We start from the raw sequence: 20237 nt of genomic DNA, 5'->3' as shown, positions 1-20237 counted from the left end.
TACTAATTTGACCACCGCGACTAATTTTTTGACCACCGCGACTAATTTTCCGACCATACCGCGACTAATTTTTTGACAATTCCGCGATTAAAGTTTTGACCGCTGCGACTAATTTTTCGACGCCGCGACTACCTTTTTGACCACTGCGACTAATTTTTCGACCGCCGCGACTAAATTTTTGACCGCCGCGATAAATTTTTTGACCACCCCGACTATTTTTTCGACCACCGCGATTAATTTTTTCGACCACCTCGATTAATTTTTTGACCGCCGCGACTAACTTTTTGACAATTTCGCGATTAAAGTTTTGACCGCTGCGACTAATTTTTCGACGCCGCGACTACCTTTTTGACCGCTGCGACTAATTTTTCGACCACCGCGATTAATTTTTTCGACCACCTCGATTATTTTTTTGACCGCTGCGACTAATTTTTCGACCGCCGGTCTATTATCACATCTAATATTTTGAAATTTTCGAATTTTCGAATTGAAGCATTTAGTCGAGCGTGATTGACAAAACGAATCAAACAGTGCCGAATCATAGATCGTACGCAATGAAATCTAAAGTTGTGTACAATTTTTAATAAAGGGTCAAGTCAAACGAGGTCAAACGAGGTCAAACAGGGTCATTTAATACGACAAAAGATTTAGATCGTAAGATGATTAGGCTGTAAATTGAAAGTTTTGTTTTATGCCTTGCAATGTTCCTAAACTAAATGAGTTTGGCAAAAAAATTTCTCAGACCCAAAAAATAATTTGATTAATCCCATGTCTGAAAGAGGTATTCCAAAACGATACTCGACACGCATGTAAAAGACACATCCTAACCGACCCAAATGAGAATTACCGCACACGCTGTTCAAACCATATAAATGCTAATACTTGCAAACCATATTAATTGATAGAAATGCTCTCGCCTTAGTTCTGTTTTTTTTTCTCAAATCTCTAGCACTACAAAATTTGAAAATTAATTCGATGATATAGTAAAAGGATAAGAATTAGTCAGTCTCAAGAACACTTCCACACCACAATAGCTATAGTGCCTCCGAAAAACATGTAGAGCAGATTCCTCACTTCGTGTTTGATTTCGAACCCGAACCCCTCGCCCACTACGGCGTGCCAAGATGCCCCGAACTTCTTGTCCATGGACTCCTTGATGAGTTTGGCGGCGGCCTCGTTGTTTGAGGCGAACTTCTCACAGGCAGTCACACACAGCTCCATCGCCTCAGTTCTCATCTCTTCGTTCATGTCTGAGTGCCTAATGAGAGGGTAAGAGTGGAGACGTCTGTTGTCTTGAGCTCCCCCTGCCAATCAAAAAATAAACAGCTGTTCTCCTATTTCACAGTCTTAAATAAATGTTACAATTTATCGCTCAGATATGATTGTTTCAATAATATAATTCGTTAGATAGTTTACTGTGACAAAATTTTTCACCTTGACAAAATTTCATGTCTAACAATATTAGATTTTTTAAATTAGCACCTGAACACGAAACATTTGGACGTTTGTGTCCCGAGACATTTTCGAAGAAGTCAGCCAGACGTGTTTTGTCTTATCTGTACAAAAAATTGAATAACAAACGCTTGATCAATAGTGTGTTAAGGGAGACCAAGCTTTCATGTCAAACTTTTATCAAAAAGAGCTGTTTTACTACAGATATTTTTGCTGAATTAATGTTAAGTGTTTTAAGCAGTGACTTGGACGACATTATATCGTATTCCGACAACCGCATTCCGGCAAAGCAGCGCGCGTCCAAACAATCCATTTAAGTTCTCAGCTTTTCAAAAATTGTTTAAAAAAACAAATATAGCTGGTTTCTAAGCAAACCGCACATAATGTTCGAAAAAAGTGCATTTCGTGCGTGAAAACTCATTAAACAAGTAAAAATTTACTCATCACATTTGCTATAAAAATACATACAGAATTTTTAAAAATTCAATTTTTTTTTGCTTGCCAAGGAAGAAAGATTTTTTTTGTCAAAGAAGCACTAAGTGAAGCATCCAAAATTCGTTTTATGGCAATAAAACTAAGTTTTACACTTCTTAGATGATAAATTTTTTCAGAAGACTTACTCGCTTGCTTATCTTGCTTTGGATTAAGCTCAAAAATTTGAAACCGGGGTTTTCCTTCCGAAAATGATGTTTGGTAACTGATTTTGGTTGAAAAAGCAAGTAAGCCTGCTGACTCGCACATTTCGCTCAAAATTTGACAAAAAATCAAAAACTTAGAACCTCTTTTTCTCGAACAGCCGGTCGAATGACAAATGGAATATCTTTTATATGATAAGAAAGTCGACGCCTTCCGATGATTATTTGTGGTACCAGATTTTGCGTGGAAAACAAAAAAACTAAACACACGATAAGACAAGGTTCCTCCTCATTTTCAAAGGTCGGAATAATATCCGCCGAACTTTTGCAAAAATATAAAAAAGAGGCATTTTTCAAAAAATGGTGTCGTCTCGGTCGTCTCGGTCGTCATTTGAATTGAACCAACATTCTCAAGACAGAATCAACTTTTTGCTTGAAGCACTGCTTTACGTTGAAAATAAACAAAGAACACAAATAGACTCTGAAAAGAAAATTTAATCAACGTAGGATGTCACTCGAATTTATAAACCATAAACTTTTAAATGAGATCCACCAATCAGCTGGAAAACAAAAAATATCTTTCTCATTCGAACAAACAGCTCTGCGGACCCGTTTTTCCTCCTCTCCACCAGCCTGCAACAGGGTGTCCGATTTTCTTCACTTGTCGGATTGTTATTGAAATTCTCGTGCAGACGAATTAGGTCAAGACAAACATAAATCCGAATCATTTTTACTTTTGTAACGCGACCCGATATTTTGATAAAAACTTAACCTGGACTTGTCCAGCGAAGGAAAATGTTGAAATTAGAGCTCTTTGCACTTCCCCCACATTTCAAAATTTTCAGTTTTTTATTATATTAAGTGTTATTATGACTGATTGCGTGATTTACGATTAAAAGTATGAGGAACAATTTTGTCCACAATAGTTAGTTAGATCACCATGCATTATGAAACACAAAACTAGTATTTCAAAACTGAAATTCAATTATGGTGCGGGGAGTGTAAAAGAGTTAAATCAGTGAAGAGATTCTACTATATTCATGCCGACCACTTCACGAAGTGAAAAGGATCCAATTTCCAACACCGTTTAATTTTTCTTGTTTTTTTATTACGAGTAGTTTTGGCTAAGCGTGTTAAATTACAATAAAAGGTATGGAGAGCAAAAATTTTTGAAAATTATTGATTTGTTCAACATTCCAAGTTTCATAGCATTATGATAATAGTCAGTATTCTTAATAAACTCATTTTCAGGCTGATTGTCTGAATATAAATCTTGGCTGGTTGAAATTTTCAGGCTGGTTGATAAATTTGTCTGAATATAAATCTGTATATTTTTCGACTGGCACCAGCATGAAAGACGTCACAAGGTTGCAAGAAATTTCATGTGGTGTCTCTGTCGAGCACTTTATAAAAAATTTTTTTAAAACCTTTCTTGTGAACTTTTTCAGAGTACTAGTAGATCTTTACCAAAAAAAACTATAACAGCCAGCTTCAGTTTGAAAACAATCTTGACTTAACCAAAATATGTTAACTAAGTCTTAATTACCTGGAATGTAATTTTCCCTAAAACCATGCAATTTAAAACTAATTTTAAAATTTGAAATTCAAGGGTGGGGGAAGTGCAAAAACTTCCATTACGAGGCCAAACATTGCATTTTGTGAATTTTAAGCAGATTTCGCAACAGGCAAAAATCTAATTTGTCGCAGAATCCGCAACGTTGCTATTTTTCTTTGATCTTCTCTGCTGTTTTGGATTCCACAGACAAATAGCTACAATACTGTGTTGCTCAAAATTGCTCCAAAAACAGGCAAATTTGCGGAATCCGCAACAAAATTCGAAACCACTTTGTGGATACCATAAACAAATAATAATATATGTGTTAAGGATACCTAAGCTGTCGCGGAACCGCAACTGTAAGTGGAATCCGCAAAATGTAAGCGGAATCAGCAAACTATAAGCGAATTCTGCAAATTGTGAGCGGAATCCGCATAAATTTGCGGAATTCACTTTCATTTGCAGAATCCTCTCACATTTAAAGAATACGGAACAACTACCTATATTCAATCTTTACTGAATCCGTAACAAAATCAACGTGCCGACAAAATTTACGTTACAGGTATTTGTTCGCGGAGTCCACTGAAATTTTGTAAATGGAATCCACTTACAATGTGGAACCTGTTAAAGATTTGTCTCTGGAATCCAGGAACTTACAAACACAACAATTTGCGCCTATCCAGTGCACAGTTTGGCCTCGTTTTGTCAAACTATAATGCATGGTGATTTTTGTAGCAAATGTTTCCAGCTGGAAGAAATTTCGTATTGGGTCAAGTGATGTATATTTTCTAAGTCGTATTGGGTCAAGTAATGTATATTATGTATATCGGCTCTTTTCAAATCCCCCTTGATTTTTTTCCAAAATTCATCATATGAAAATTACTTAAAGTTAACTGTCATGTTATAAACTGCATTAAATGGGTCAGCGTGAACAGATGAAGAAACTAATACAATAAATATTAAATTTGAACTGCCGCTTGAACACTTTTTGAACAGCTTTATTTTGTAACTTCACGAGGGGAGCGTAAAACTGGAAAAGAGCCTTTATATCGTATGGGGTCAAGTGATGCAGATTCAGTCCCTTTTGTTGTGAACTTCTATACTGTTTAGTCCTACCTATGTTTTAAAGGTTAAACAACTTGAATTAACTAGTTCAAAAAGTTCTAATCAGCGCCCCATCAGCGCCTACACCTCAGGAATTCGACCACCTCACCAAACAAAGGGTCCCTCTTTGATATTGTTTTATGACTTCCATTTCTTGCCGACCAATTTTTCTAAAGGCGTCCTTGGCGCCAAAATATAATAATTTTGAAGGTGAGCGCGTGCCTAAGAAAACCCCAATTTTTAGTCAAAGTTTTCCAACAAGTTTTCCACATTTTTCATTTTTGACCTGTTTTTTTTTAATGTTTGACTGCGGCGCAGTTTTTTTTGTCTTATTATTTTCTTTATAGTGTTCTGAGAGCGGTTGGAAAATCAGTTTGGTCGACCTAAAAAAAGGCAACAAAAATTTCGAATATTTTTTTTGAAAAACCGCTCCCCGAGAAAAACCTAGATTCGCCCCTGGCCTTATTCCTCTCTCCTCAAAAACATTTTAAAAACAATAACTTTAGATTTTTTCAACTTTCTTGTGGTCAAACAATTTTACACTTCTTCTTTTGCATTCAATTTGCCACGTTAAAACTAATTTTACTATCTGTTGTATCTAATATGTTCTGAAACACATAGCGGCTCATTCCAGTTTTCCCTCCCCTCGGAAAATTACAAAATTTAGCTGTTTAAAAATTGTTCACACGGCATTTTGCATGTAAGAAATGTTGTATAAATTTGTTAACTTGTTCACGCTGACACGTCTTAATGCAAATCATATTGAAAAAAGTCAATTTAACTTGATTTTCATCTTTTGATTTTCAGAAAAAAAATCAAAGGGGTGTGGGGACTGGAAAAGAGCCCACATAGTTTTTAATTGTAAAATTTGCCGAAATGCGAGCATGATGTACTTAGTTACCTTGCTGATTGCCTTCATCGCCCATTTTGCCACAAGAAATTTGGAATGATAATTTGGATTTTATTACTAAATAATTTGGGAATCACGAATAGCTGCACAAATCACCGTTTCTCAGAAAAAAAACTTTTCAATATTCAAATCTTTGATGAACTACAAACAGAAACTGTCTATTCAATTCAGATGATGAAATATGTGCAGAGCAAGATTGATATACCATGAGATTGTTCAAAAAACACGTGCAGAATTATTCGAGAAAATATCGTGTTTTTGTTTTTTTTCCCGCACATATTTTAATACATATCACTTAGTATTCAGTCAGCTATATTGAACCAAATGTACCAACGATACAACCATAATCAACGTTACTCAAATTTACCAGTCAAATATACATATTTTTCAAATGATATGCATAAAATCAGTATAAAAGATATATAGATAAATCTTGATGTTTTTGTTTGTTGGAGCTAAAGATGTATTCGACTCAAGCAAGACGCGCCAGCCGCAATTCGATCGTCATAGCGGATGAAAACAACGAAAAACTGCAGGTATAATTCTGATCACAGTTCAGCCCCCTCCATCGAATCTGAGCACGTGTACACCTCACGCATACAGCTGCATGTAGAAAACGACGCATATAAAAAAGATTATTTAATTCATTCAGTAACCGCTGCTGTTTAAATCAAGTAGCAAAAGGTGCTTTAATCTTCCACCATTTAGCAGAATTAAGAAATAACTGCATTTGTCAAAACAATCAAACACAAAATCAGTTGTTCAAAACCAGGTATGAAAATTTCAACCTTTGTTTGGATCGCAATCAAATAACATCCCTTTCAAAAATATATTTTTTAAACAAAAAATAATAACGACTTTTTTTCAAAAATCATATTTTTCAATTTTCTAAAATATTTAGGAAAAACATTTAAAGTTTTCATTTAAGACAAGTTGCTGAATGGAATGTTTGCTGAAAGTTTTTCACAGTGACATCGCTTTTGTTCTGCATATAAATTCGTTAAGATGTAATTTGATCAAGTTTTGTTCGTCCCTAAGGGGAGGGGTAGAGATCCCAACCCTTTTCCATTTGTCACTCTCTTTTTGAACTGCAACAAAATTGCGTAAAGTTTGCTCACACCGCATTTGTTATGACAGGAAACCTTGGTTACAGTGACACCCTTTGATTTAAGAATTAAGTTAACCATAAGTCATTACCTTAGAACTTTTCTTATAACAATCTATAACTTCTTAATAAATTAGGCTTTAAAAGTGTTGCAAGATAGGAAATTTTTCTTATAAGAAAGTTGTAAGATTGCAAAAATTCCTACAAATCTTATAAGAAGTTCTGAGATAGGGATTTTTTTTGTAAAATGGTCAACCCGGGCGGTCCTTCTCTCCTCCTTTTGCTAATTATAGCCTCCATAATAAACAATCACAGAATGGGTAATAAGGGGAGACTGGAAAAAAACAAGAACAGATACCACATAAAAGCATGGGGAAATTTTAAAACAGGGCTCTTTTCCAGTTTCTCACCCCTCTCGAAAGATTACGAAATAAAGCTCTTTTCAAAAGTTATTCAAGCGGAAATTAGCAGTAAGAAATTTTGTAAAATATTGTTCAATAGTTCACGCTGACAGTTTAGATTTTTATTACAGTTCAGAATGTCAGATGTCATTTTAGTTAGGCTTTCGAAAAAATCAAAGCAGGACCGGAAAAGAGCCGTAAACAGATCGGAATTGTTTTAGAAATAAACTAAGCAAAACCATATCGAACATTTTTCAGGTGATCAATTTGGACAAGGAAGCCAAAAATAAGAGTGCATCCAAATCCAGAAGTCCCTCTGGCAACAACAGAAACAACATAAAAGAGGGCAGACAGCGTAGCCAGAGTACAAGCAGCAGAGACAGAGACAGAGACAGAGGAGAGGACAAAATGGCAGCCGCTGTGGATATGTCAGCACCCTATAAAGGGGTACACAGGTGAGTTTACATCATTCAAATTGATCATTGCTTTATTTTACTGCCCAATTTAGCAGCTTTTAGTTATTCTCAACTTCCTCCCTAAATAAAAAAATTGGTTTCAAAGATTTTTTGAAAACAATTTGAGTTATAACGAAGGTAGGAAAGGAGAATAATCAAACATGTACTCATGAGCGGACACTGGAGTGAGGAAATTTCCGTTAAAAGCGCCGCCAGATTACCTTCAACGTAGATTTCCTTCAACCTTTTGACAATCTTTTAGCTATTGTCACCTCGTTTTGCAGTTGCAGATCATGGTATATGTAGTTGAACGCTCTCTCGTTTCGTTACCTAGGAAAAAAGTTTCTGAAAGAGTAGAAAATTATTCTGTAAGAAAATATAAAACACCCACAGCAACCACTATTTTTTATAGTAGGATCTAAGTAGACAGAGGCGGACCGAAGTAGTGTTTCTCGAGAGGGGTTTCTTAAGTTTTCCTTGAATAATGGATATGCTTTCTTTATATTTAGAGTTCACACTTGGGATGAGAGTGTGGAGGAGAACTATCGGTTCCAGTGTGCTGGATTCAGAGACCTATTCGACTTCGAGCACTCGATGAACAACCCACAGGAGAAGATTGACAGGTACTTTACCCTGCCCTTATGTTTCTCGAGAACAACAACCTCTCTTTTTATCGACCTGGAAATATGATGGGTTTGCTTGTAACTTCAATATTGGTGCATTTTTCTTGTCCTTGTTGGAAAGAGGATTTAGGATATCTGTGCCATAAAGTGTTTGTTGACTAGAGAGTAGCCAATTTTTCCCTGCTGTGCCTGTTTCGTTCATTCAAACACTGCAAGCAGTAACTTATGCATGATTGAGTGTAAGTCTACCGATGCCATCAAACTTCGTCCATGCAAAAAAGGGACACAATTTATGACTAGTTATATCAAAATCTTGCAAAATTTTTCAAGAATTTAAAAAATTCGAGTCATGATTTGCATCGTGGCCCATGTTTCAGGTGGCCCCACAATGGCTTTATCAAGAAACTGGTCCGGAAAGACGGTTGTTTCATGTACTTCAACAAAAGCAGAGAGTGCATTGACAAAGAAGTCCACAAAGTCAAACTCTACAAGTACTAAAAAAGGCACACTTCAAACGACCATTTGTTTTCAAGATTGAAGGGCGAAAACTATCTCTCTCTCTCTCTATCGCTCTTTGAACTAATTGCAGTTCAATTAGTGTATATTAATTTAATTCGGCTATCTTAACTATCTTTTCAAATTGTGGCAGTATGTATGCATGGCTTTGCGAGTGTGTCAAAATAACAGAATGGTTCAAATATACATTCAAACTGTTCATTTTAATCGAGCATAAAAGTCGAATACTGTAAAAAAGAGATTAACTACAAAATTGATTCTTTTTTTCGAAATATGAACGTTCAGCTTAATTGGGATATTTTTTCCTCGAAAACTGGCCTCCCTAATCGAAGATAATGGTTGTCATCAAAAAATTATGTTGTTTGAAGCTGCCCTGCATAAGCGACTAAACACAATTGATTTTCAACAACAAGTTACTGCCCTCAAAAACGTCCAAGTTTTGATATTTTTCTACCACTTTCGAAAATTTCTGAATTTTCTTGAAAACCACCCTGCAGAATCTGACATTTTTCGTTTAATTGACTAAACGGTTTGTGGACAGCTTCCTTTTTTTGGCGGCTAATCTCATTGGTTTTTTTGAAAAAAAGTTCAAATTTTTGTAAAAAAAAAACTTTTTTTATTTTCCGTTTTTGAAAATTTAAAATTATTTCTTAAAAATCAAATAGGAGATTTTGGTTTTGTTCAAATAAAAGGTTGAGAGAAACTCGCAAATAACCAGCTAGTTTAGCTAGTGTTTCATATACCAGTGAAGCCCTTGAAACCCTGTTTGATAGAAAAAGGTATTATAGAAAATGCATGGCATCGAGTTCTTATGTTTTTTTGTTTCATTTCATTTTTTTGAAAAAAATTCGAACTCTCAAACATTTTAGTTTCTCAACTCTACTTTCTCTCAAAAATGTAAGATCCCTCACTCTCCCATGTGCCTGCATAATCCCCTAGTCTCTTTTTTGTACCTTACCTCACTTTCTACAGCCTTCAAACTAGTCTGTGGGGGACTTTTCCACTGCTACATTTCTAGATTGTTTTGATTTTCTCGAAAACTGCCCACCCAAATTAAAGATTTTGAATTCATTGGATGAAAGGTTTTTTAAACGGCTACGCCCATACCATTTTACAGAAAAAGTTGTGGCCCTCGCAAAAGTCAAACTTTCGGTTTTTTGACTGTTTCCTAAATCATTTTGACTTTTTGAAATAGATGGGTTGTGGTAAACTTCCTCGTAAAAACGGCTGCCTTCCGTTTTTTTTGGACGAAAAGTTTTGACTCTCGGAAAAGTCAAAACCTTGTTTTAAAATTTTTTGAATATTTTCAAACACTTTTCGCCCAATTCTGGAAATTTGAGTTCCATGGAGAGAACGGGTAGTGGGAAGATCTCCAGCATAATAGGCTACACGCAAATGTCTTCACAGAAGTTACAGGCCCTCGTAAAAGCCAAATTTTTGATTTTTTGAGTTTTTCGAAACTTTTTGAAGTTTTATTAAAAACTGTTCTCCCAAATCATAGACTTGGAATTCAATCAGATAGAGGGTTGTGATAAACGGTTACCTCCCAATTTTTTGAAATGAAAAGTTACGACCTTTGGAAAAGTCAAACGTACAATTTTTGTCCATTAATTCAACTTTTTGACTTATTCATAAAACGCTTATCCAAATACAAGATTTTAGGTTTAATGCAGAGAGCTGTTAGTTTGAAGCTTCTCTGCATAAGCGGCTATGATCTCGTTTCCACTAAAACTATGAATCCTAGAAAAAAATCAAAAAGTTAATTTTTTGACCGTTTTTGAATCTTTTTGTCCTAATACTACCATCTCAAATCTAAGATTTTTGGTTCAATGCAAACGTTTGGGAAAAATTCTCCTGTTTAAGCGGCTATGTTTAAAATTTTATTACAAAAAAATTTTGGCTCTCAGAAAAATCAATTTTTTGATTTCTTGTCCGTTCTTGAAAATTGTTAACTTTTTTCGCCAATTACCCGTCTGAATCTGATGTTAATGGTGTAATGGAGGCAACAGATTGTACGAAGCCTCTGTGATTAAGCGGCTACGTCTTAAATTTTGTACAAAATATGTTGTATTTTGAGAAAATTCCAAATTCTTAAAAACTTCTACTCTTACTTATCAGAGAAACAATAAAGGTTCACAGGTTGCAATTTGTGTTTTATTTGACTTGATTAAAAGTTTGTGTGTTTCAAGCGGAGGCAGGTCTCATATTTCCAACGTCTCGGCGCATGTAAACTATTGATTCTGCTCGAACGCAGAAAAACATTTCGACCAAGTTCGACTGAAAAGTTGTGTCAACCGAGGAAAAACCTGGCCCAGGAAAAACGTGGCACAAAAATTAATACTGTGTTAAAAACAACGGAGTTTGAAAAATGAATGTTTTGAACAAAGAAAAGTTCGACTAAGAACTAATTTAGACCAAAAAAAATCGCGAACATCTGAAATAATTTCAACTGTAATTTTCTTAGAGAAAAGACATAGTATTGGCTGAAGAAACGTTTTTCGCAAAAAGGGACGATCCCAAAATATTGCAGGGTTTGAGCTGTCTCAATGTTTGAGTCATCTCGTTTGAAAGGTAAAAGTAACTCATTATCTCAAGGGTAACAATAACCCGAACTGTCTCAACTGTCTCAAAAGACACAGAAATAGCGATCAACTAAACGTCCTGTCCTGGTCATCCAAAGGTCACAATTGTCTAAAGGACCGATTGTCTCAAGGGTTCCAATCTCCTTAACGATAACTGTGTTCTCAAAGCTCCCTCTGCGTAGGGTTTATTTCAAAAAGTCACGCCGTATCGTAACTTGTTTTCCTAACACTTTGGTGCTTAATTATAGTTAATACAATCATCATTTGTTTTTTAGGGTACTCTGTAATGTGAGCATTACTTTGCAGTATCTCGTTTCGATAAAATGCATCTCCGTATTACATCCCGGCATCCAAGAAACTACTCAAACCCATTCACATTTTCAAGTTATTTCACCTGTCAATTTTTTCGTCTATTTTTTTTACTTTTGTGATAATTGGGATTCCCGAGCTGATACCAAAATAATAGTCAACTCTATCAGCACCCATTTGGAGTGGGACAATGTCATTCTTCCGCTTTCGTAGAAACCCGCAAAACTATGCTACAATATTTTAGGTCTTGGAAGAGTGTCCAAACTGTGCTAGTAGAACCTGTTTTGCCACAAATACTGAAGTTATAACAAGTTCGAAAATATGAAAACATACCCAAATTTAAGCGATTTGTTCTGTACAATGTCTTATATAGCTTAGCGAATTTTTTGCTGAAATTTTCATTAATTTATCTAGGCAGGCCTCTAAACGATATTCTATGCAATTGCGAGGAGACTTCGTAGGATGCCGGGCGGAGGTCTGAAATCGATACGCTATCCAAAAAGATAGAAAAAAAATTGTTTTTCGACCTTGTTCGAAGTCTTTTCAAAAAAATCTGCGCGACAAAATTAAACAAGGATAGCTGGTTACTGTGCAAGATGCGCACAATGTTCCGAGTATAGACTTAGAGAATACAAAAAAAATGTTTTTCAAGTATTTCAAAAAAAGTATTTTTTCTGTGCGGTGTGATAAAAAAAACTGAACAAAAAACCTGGCATATTTACAAATCATAGTCGAATAAGCCAACTGGAAAGCAGTTTCTGAAATCAAAACTTAAGAAACGGAAAAAAATATCGTTGAAAATTATTTCAATCATTTTTTACACAATTTTGACATTTTTTTAAAGATTTTTGAAACTCTTGTTCTTATAATGGCGCTGAAACACCCAAAAATTAGTATTTCCTGATTCCAATAGTAATTCCAATTTTTCCTATTTATCCAACAAAAATTGTGGTTTCTGCGATTCGTAGAGGATCTTTGAGAAGCAATGCAGCCTGTTCAAGCATAATCAGTTTCTCTTTATTCTTGAGCGCCTTTTTTTGCGCCTTATGGTCGTTTTTATCCATCTGTATTTTTCACGTTGCACTTTCGCGTAGTCAGATTGTTGTTTTTGTTTTTGTTGTTTTCAGCCCCGATGGAGCGCTTCCGGCATGCTTAAACAGAGTCCCAGAAACGTCACAATTTCGTCGGACGAATCACATGCTTATTTGGGTCAAGAAAGTGCTGCTCTAGGAATAGTGAAAAATATGAAGAGTATTTGTGGGTAAGGACAATACGGGCAGTTTGGGGGGGGGGGGGCGTTGTGGTCAATTCGGGAACGTCCCCCAGGAACGTATTTATGAAGGGTTTGTAAACGGATCTCAATTAAGCAAAGATTCTACTAGTGAAACGAGGGAGGTATTTTGGGCGGAGGAGGCTTTAGGTAGTCTAAGGGGCACAACTTTTGGAGGATGGTGCAATTGTTATGTCTTGTTCAACTCCTTCTATATACTTTAAAAATGTTGTTTATAAATGAACTTTGTTCACTAAAATTTCTGAAAGGCGGAAGAGTGTTAGTTTGTAATAAGATAGTCTCACGGGGGCGTAAAAATAAAATTGATCCACTGAGTGCGGATATTCCTTGGGGGCTATTCTATGTCTCATAAGGGTCGTATAAGTCAAGCAACGAAGGTCGGATATTCCGTGGGGTGTTTGAGATATTGATGATAGAAAAGTAGCGCGTTTGATGAATCAAAAGTTTGGAGGGTGAACTGCAACGCCACTGGTGATTGTGGTGGTCCAGATTTAAAAATTCACGTTCTTAAATATAAATGTTCTTTTGCGCCCATCTTTGTGCACACAATAATCACGAGGAGAGCAGCATTCTCAACTGTTTGCAGGTTTTTTAAAGAAAATTTAATGGCACCCAGGGAGCAGGCTGGGCTTGCATCGTCTAAAACTGGTATTATCGCAGCTTTAAGTAACCAATAAAGTTTCTTTGATCTGGCTCCAGGAAGTTCCGAATAAAACTGTCAGGATCGATATCCTGCGCGCGGCTTTTGCGGATGTTCGTTTGCAATGTTCTGCAAATGTTAGGGAGCAACCAAAGAAGACAACAAATTTTTAGAAAATTTCGGGAGAGGCCTTAAAGTTTTGATCAATTCAATTTTCTGATCAGTGTTAAAATCATTGTATAAAAACAAAAAAAAAGCTGGCCAAACCTTGAAAAAATGAAAAAAAAAAACAAAGGAACTTGAGGTAAAAACCTTTTTAACTTAGTTAGATAAGCGAATAAGACTGATAAGCCCGTTGAAATGTTGTTGGAACGGACAAAAGGGTGAAAAACATCAGCGCTAGACTACAATTGTACATCCGGGAGGATAGTGCAGCATTATGGACGTAAGAAAAAATCGTAGCGGTTAAACTGATTCTTGAAAAAAGCCTGGACGAAAAGCTGCCGTTGACAGATCCTAGATTCTGGCAGTACATCACTGAAGCTATTTTTTGATTGACGCCGCTCACTTAAGTAGTTTGACAACCATTTAATTAGGTTTTCCGGTAGGCTGGTGCGTTAAAGGAGATCAGGGCAACGTTTTTCACAAAATTTGAAAAATTTTTTGAAAAATCAAGTGTGGCCAAGACTGTCCTTTTGCGGGCCTTTGTTGGTTGACACCGTCGCTAAAACAAAAAAGTCAAAAGTTGAAAGGGCTATGGTGGTGGAAGGTATGTTAATGAAGGGATTTGTGCAAAAAAAATTGGTTGGGGTTTGATGGATCAGAGATTCTAGTATTTTGACAGCTGGGTTTATAACAGACCCTGGGCGGTATCAGTAAAAAAAAATTGAGATCCTTTACTGGTTTTGGATATGGTACCACACTGGAATTTTTCCAAATTTGAGTAATTTGTTCAGTGAATGAGAAAATTAAAATGGTTTGTTTAAAAAGCTAGTGCTATTTGTCCAATATGCCAACAGTGGACTGTACATAGGCAATGCGATTGTAAATTTCCTGAGGGTTTTGCCGCCTTGGAATTGGTGTTCGCGCAATAAGGCTGAAATGTCCCTTGCTTTCCCACAGAGACCATAACACTTTAATTGCAGAGGGGGTTGGCTTGGTTGATTGGGGGGTTCGTTGCAGTAGGTGTGGCTTGAGTCATGACGCGAAATCGGAATTTGATTGGTTACGAGGGGAATTGTGATTACTGGGTGGGAATTAGCTGTTGAAGGGTATTTGTTACGAGCTGGCGTTTAAGGTTAGTATTATGCGCTTCGAGTTTTTGAAAACGCTAGACTTAAAAACGATCCAAACCACCTACGTGGCAGCAGACAGTGGCTGAGGTCCGTAAATTTTTTTGATTGCAAGGGGAGCAGGATTAAGAAACATTTATAGGGTTATGGCTGGCAAGTAAGGTCAGGTTTTAAAAAAATAGACGAAATGATCCGACCGACTTAACAAGCTCCGTAACTAAAAACCCGGAAAAAGCATGCTTTCCGCGCACCTCTGTATAGGGAAGGTAAGGTGGTGCCATTTGCAGCTGTAGAAACAGCCCGTCAGTTACAACCCTTGAAAGCGGCACTTCTGCTCCCCTGCAAGGGCAATGATATTAACAGAAATCGTCCTCGCACACTATCATTGCCATGACAGCGGATGGATTACACGATCTGACAATCTCGAAATGAACGCCTTATAGCTTTGTTTTTTTTGCTCCATTTTTGTTTCATGAACGAAGTTTGTTCTAACTTCCGCCCAAGTTGCAGATTTGAGCCCTAACATTGGATGCGGTTGTCGTTGTATCAATGGTAGTTTGGCATGGCAGTTATGAAATCTTGCCAGCTAGAATAGTCAAATAAAACCATTTTTGCAGCATTGCTCACTTTTCTCTAGGAGTGTATAGGTTTTTCTGATTCTTCTATCGCATTTTAACATTGTCTTGAAGAGCTTGATTATCTCAGGTAATATCGAAAAACTTGAAAAGCGAACAATTATACATAGGAATAATACTTTCTTTCCTTTTTTTTCAAAGATTTTTCGTAGTCGATTTGCATTTTTTGATTAGGTTCTTCACTCCGTTTCTGCTAATGCCAGTTCTGATATCGAAGTTCAAAAACGCCAAAAAAAACGTATAAAAATAAACTACTTTGAACAGATTGACACGATTGGTTGCCTAGAAAGTTCATAAATAAAAAAAGTTCCTGGCAACAGTTTCAGCTTTAGTCAATTAGAAACAATAACAAGTTGTTCACCCAAAACAAAAGCCCAATTGTTGTTTTTAGCATAATTGTTGCAAAAAATTTATTAAATTAACTTGGATTTGGATGTCAAATGTGGTCTAGTTGCAATTTCGCTGGAGTTTTTGCTCTAAAAACATGAGTTTTTGCTCTAAAATCTTACAACAAACTGAACACTCGGAATTTTATCCTTTTACAGATAAAAAACAATTTTTGATCAAAAATTGGATCTTATTGACGCCCAACACGAGCAAATTGTTGCCCTAGAAGGTGAAAATTACAAATTTCTACACAACCAGGTAATTATTCAGAAAATTATGCTTAATGTAGAGCGATATTTCTCCAAATAAGGTTTGATTTTTCACGGACTAGATGCATCAGATCCTTAAGATGCTGTGTTGTTGTTAGGGGTCCTTAACAACCAAATGGGTATTCCTATCAAGGACGTGGACCTTGCGGCTTATCTTTTTCTTCACGGAGCAGATGGAGACCAACAATTGCCAAATTTATCAATCATCCTTATCGCGATTTGGTTTGGTACTATAAAGATAGTTTGAAGATACTAAACAAAAGCGCTGGGAACTCTATCTGTGTGATTGATAGACTGACAGCAACCGACAGAGAGATACTGGAGCAATTCGGGTTTTCCTTAAAATGGACTTAAAAAATTTAAATAAAATTGGATTGAAATTAACTTGAACAAGAAAATGATATGTGTTTTGAGTTCAAACTAAAAAATAAGGCTGGAGTTTCAATGGAAATTTTTGATACGCAGGAGAATAATTTTTTTAACTTCACAGAAAAAAAAGGCAAAAATGAAACAAAAGACAAAGTTGATCAGCTCATCAACCTCGTGACTCAAGTAACCAACATGGTTTGCCCTGTAAAACAGAACTCGGGTTAAATTGATTCCCAAGCTCTAAATACTTTTGAAATGTTTGTTCGTTACCGAAAATCAAGCGAGGAAAAAACTATCACACGAATTGAAAAATGTTCAAGGTTTTTTCCAAAAACACGATCATCAAGATGCCTTCTTGACCTTTTAAAGTATGAAACAGAACGTTTTGACTTCGTACTTTATACTTCTTTGTGTAACATGATTACATGATGACGACCTCTCAGATATATATTACCTAGCAGGGTTGCCAAAAAATATTAACAAGCAACAGGCGAGGTTGCAGCTTTTGTAACAGAAGACTATCACGTAGATACACACAGTGTCGAAAGGGAAATAAAAGCAAGGTATGTTTTTAGTGACAAAACGGATCTAAATTTAATCTACGTTTTGTACCGGCGGCCATCACAACTCTTTGTTAAGTTGCAACAGGATTTGGAAAAGATAATAACCAATTTAAATGCCGCCGAGAAAAATATATCCTATATGGGACTCTTATGTTGCAGCATTTGTAACAAAAGACCATCGCGTAGATACACAAAGTGTCGAAAGCTACATAAAAAACAGGGTGAATTTGTTAGCGACAAAGCGGATTAAAGTTTAATCTGCGTTTTGTACCGACCACCATAACAACTCTTTGATAAGTTAATAATTTGGAAAAGTTAATAATCATTTTTAATGCCGCCGAGAAGAAAAAACCATTTTTTTGGTGTACGATAAATATTCTTAATCAGCATTCAAGGTTAGCGTTCAATAAGTTTGTTCGTTTGAGATTTGTTGGGTTTTCAGTCCAAAACTCACTACCAGTCATAATTACAAATATTAGCTGATCATGATTTAATCAATTTTTATGGAAAAATTTTTTAGACCGTGTAAAAAGAATGATCAGTATGCCTTGAAGGTAGACCTTGATAGTGTTTCATTTAGGAAAAATGTGATAACGTCCTTTACCGAAGAAGTTTTGATTTTTTAGGAGTGATTACATTCATTGCAAGCTCATCTTTGCTTAAAATCCAGTAATAGTTAAGAACGAACGTCTCTTTTGAATCATTGACTAATTCGATTCTCGACATCTTTGATAAGTTTTTTCCGCTGGACAACTAACCTTTAAAAAATAAAAGTCTTGAGTGAAACAAAATTTAAAAACCTTTGCAAAAAACGAGACAGACTACACAAAAAGTATATTTCAAAACAGTCAAAAATTGTTCCATTGCAACATAAAATTTCAAATGCCCAATTTGTTCATCTTATCAGAGAAAGCAAAAAATGGAGTTTGACAAAAAATACTTGCCTAATTGTAAATTCATATCACTGTTCTCTGCTTTTGATGAACTTCACCCGAAAGTAACAGAAAAAACTTCTCCAACAGCTTTGAATGAATTCAACAATTTTTTTTGACCTTGCACTAAAATTGCTATTATGCAAGATAATCAGAACATGATGTGACTAAAAATTAAACAGAACTATTTTTTATTTTTGTTTACCCCGCATAGCATATCGTGATGCACAACTAAACAATTTTCAAGCTCTTAGGAACAATACATCTTGGTTATGTTGATGTGAGTAAAAAACGATTAAATTATTAACTACCTAAAAGCTGATCTGCTCAAACAAATGTGCACCTACAAAAAAATGCCAGATAAATGCAAAAACAGTCCAAAATCTATGTTTTTTTAATGATTTTCACGAGGACCCATCCAATTTCAGAGCAATAAGCCTGCTTTCATCATCAGACAAAGTCATCGAAAAAATGCTTTTCAATCACTTTTTGAATGTTTTTTATTAAGCTTAAAATACTTAGATCAAGTTGTTCCACAGTTCAGAAAAAGTTGTTTTTGTGTCCAGGCTATCATTAAAGCAACAGAATTTATGCGATCACGCAAAGATTTGAAAAACATTGGTTTGCTTTATAGGTTTCAAAGAAAGCGTTTGATACTATCGATCTGACTACTCTAATGAAAACGCTAAAAAAAACTATTGATTTTGTGGCTTATGCTGCAATCTAAAACAAGCATATTTAGCTGGTCCTTGTATCGAACTTCACATAGAAAAAGTTCGAAGTTGTTACAGATAAAACGCGGAGCTCTCTAGGACTCGTTATTTTAACCACTGCTGTTTCCATTTTACGCAAACGAGCTTATATTCAATTCAAAAACGAAAAATGTGCCTTTTTGTGGATGACACAACGTTGTTTTGCACTAACAAAAATTTAAGCGCAGTAAAAAAAATCAAATGAAACAATAAAAAAATAGACTTGTGGTGCAAAACCAATAAAATAACCCTTAATAGAAGAAAGTCAGGCGCCTAGTTTTGATCGAACAAGAAGAGAACCGGAAAGTGTTTTTAGAGGAGAATAAATGAACTATGTTGGTTATTTTAGAAATTTGGGCGTCTAAATAGACATAAGTTTGACATTTTATCAGCATGTTGGTGTTATTTCCCCATTTTATTGGCCTAATATATCAAGCAAGGAAGTTTTTTCTCTCGAAAACTCCTACTGAGATTTTACAGTGCTTATGCCAAGCCCATTTTTCGTACGACTTACTGACTTATGGCTGTTCAACAAAAAAATATTTGGCAGAAAAATTTTATAATACAAAAACGGATAATAAGAACTATATTTGTTTTAAAAAAAATTAGAAACCATGAAGCGAAATTTTTGTGAATATAAAATTTAAACAATTATCAATTTTTTTCTTGATCAATAACCTTAAAACACTATTGATCAGTTGCGTTAAAAATCTCCACTCAGTTTCTAACCGAAGAACAATTTTCACAAAGGTGATGCACAAGAGCTTGCGAATCAAAAGTTTTGAATGTGATATTAGTGAGAACGAATGGGCTGCACAGGTTGTACAGCCAGAGGGTAAAAAATTATACAATCTTTCATCTTAAAAAAAATTCTACCTGACAATTTAAAACAATTAAAGTTAAACAAAATTAGTAAATACAGTAAATCACTTTACAGGAAAAATTTTTTCATCATTGTTAGTATCTAATTGCTCGGGTTTCTTGATTTTCCATGGTCTTGCCGGAGTTTTCCGACTGTTATTTAAGATCTATGAAGCAGTCTTTGCGTTAAAAAAATTATATTTTTCAGTTAACATTCAATTTTTAAAATCAACCCCTCACAAGCCATATAAAGCACGAAGTGACAGACTTCGCTCCTAGTAATATAGAAGTTATGAGCATAGCCTGTACAAGAAGTTTGGAACAATTCCTACGAGTGATTAAATCTACACTAACGCGTCAATAGGGTAGCGGACAGATTTTTCCAAAAAATTTCAAAAATTTTGTCGGTTTTTTTCAAGTCAACCAAATTGTTTTTCCGAGCTCTCCCACAGCACTAAAAAATAAAAAAAACACCCTGTTTTGGCCAAAAGTAGCTTTTTTAGGGACTTTTTGGAAAATTTTACTAAAAAATCGCGTTTTTTCGGTGTGCGCTCCCCTTTATCAATAAGTATATAGAATGGCTGTTCACGCCCTGATTA

At 35.5% G+C, this 20237-nt stretch overlaps 3 protein-coding genes across 3 annotated transcripts in view; 2 read left to right on the top strand and 1 right to left on the bottom strand.

Moving 5' to 3' along the window:
- LOC134842663 (116 kDa U5 small nuclear ribonucleoprotein component-like) overlaps window positions 1-20237 on the top strand; it is a 410937-nt gene that overhangs the window by 287064 nt on the left and 103636 nt on the right. The window lies entirely within an intron of this gene.
- On the bottom strand, window positions 955-5913 carry LOC134842514 (dynein axonemal light chain 4-like). Its single transcript, XM_063858893.1, has 2 exons — window positions 5648-5913; window positions 955-1304 (listed from the first exon to the last, which is right to left on the bottom strand). The coding sequence occupies exons 1-2, from the start codon at window positions 5670-5672 to the stop codon at window positions 1009-1011; spliced, it is 321 nt and encodes a 106-aa protein (XP_063714963.1). The 5' UTR covers window positions 5673-5913; the 3' UTR covers window positions 955-1008.
- Window positions 6204-8957, top strand: LOC134842515 (meiosis expressed gene 1 protein homolog). Its single transcript, XM_063858894.1, has 4 exons — window positions 6204-6428; window positions 7421-7617; window positions 8127-8240; window positions 8618-8957. Exons 2-4 carry the CDS (start codon window positions 7571-7573, stop codon window positions 8736-8738), a joined length of 282 nt encoding a protein of 93 aa, XP_063714964.1. The 5' UTR covers window positions 6204-6428; window positions 7421-7570; the 3' UTR covers window positions 8739-8957.

This window comes from Symsagittifera roscoffensis, chromosome 3 (assembly GCF_963678635.1).
Source record: "Symsagittifera roscoffensis chromosome 3, txSymRosc1.1, whole genome shotgun sequence".
NCBI lineage: Eukaryota > Metazoa > Xenacoelomorpha > Acoela > Convolutidae > Symsagittifera > Symsagittifera roscoffensis.
Note: the sequence above shows the minus strand (reverse complement) of the source record. Positions and strands in the feature narration are given on the sequence as shown.

Bases quoted from the DNA above. Each gene is read 5' to 3' on its own strand.
- LOC134842515 (XM_063858894.1), top strand. From the start codon at position 7,571: ATGGCAGCCGCTGTGGATATGTCAGCACCCTATAAAGGGGTACACAG. The intron at 7,618-8,126 runs GTGAGTTTACAT...CTTTATATTTAG, and splicing joins CCCTATAAAGGGGTACACAG to AGTTCACACTTGGGATGAGA. The intron at 8,241-8,617 runs GTACTTTACCCT...CCCATGTTTCAG, and splicing joins CCACAGGAGAAGATTGACAG to GTGGCCCCACAATGGCTTTA.
- LOC134842514 (XM_063858893.1), bottom strand. From the start codon at position 5,672: ATGGGCGATGAAGGCAATCAGCAAG. The intron at 1,305-5,647 runs GTAACTAAGTAC...TTTGATTGGCAG, and splicing joins CGATGAAGGCAATCAGCAAG to GGGGAGCTCAAGACAACAGA.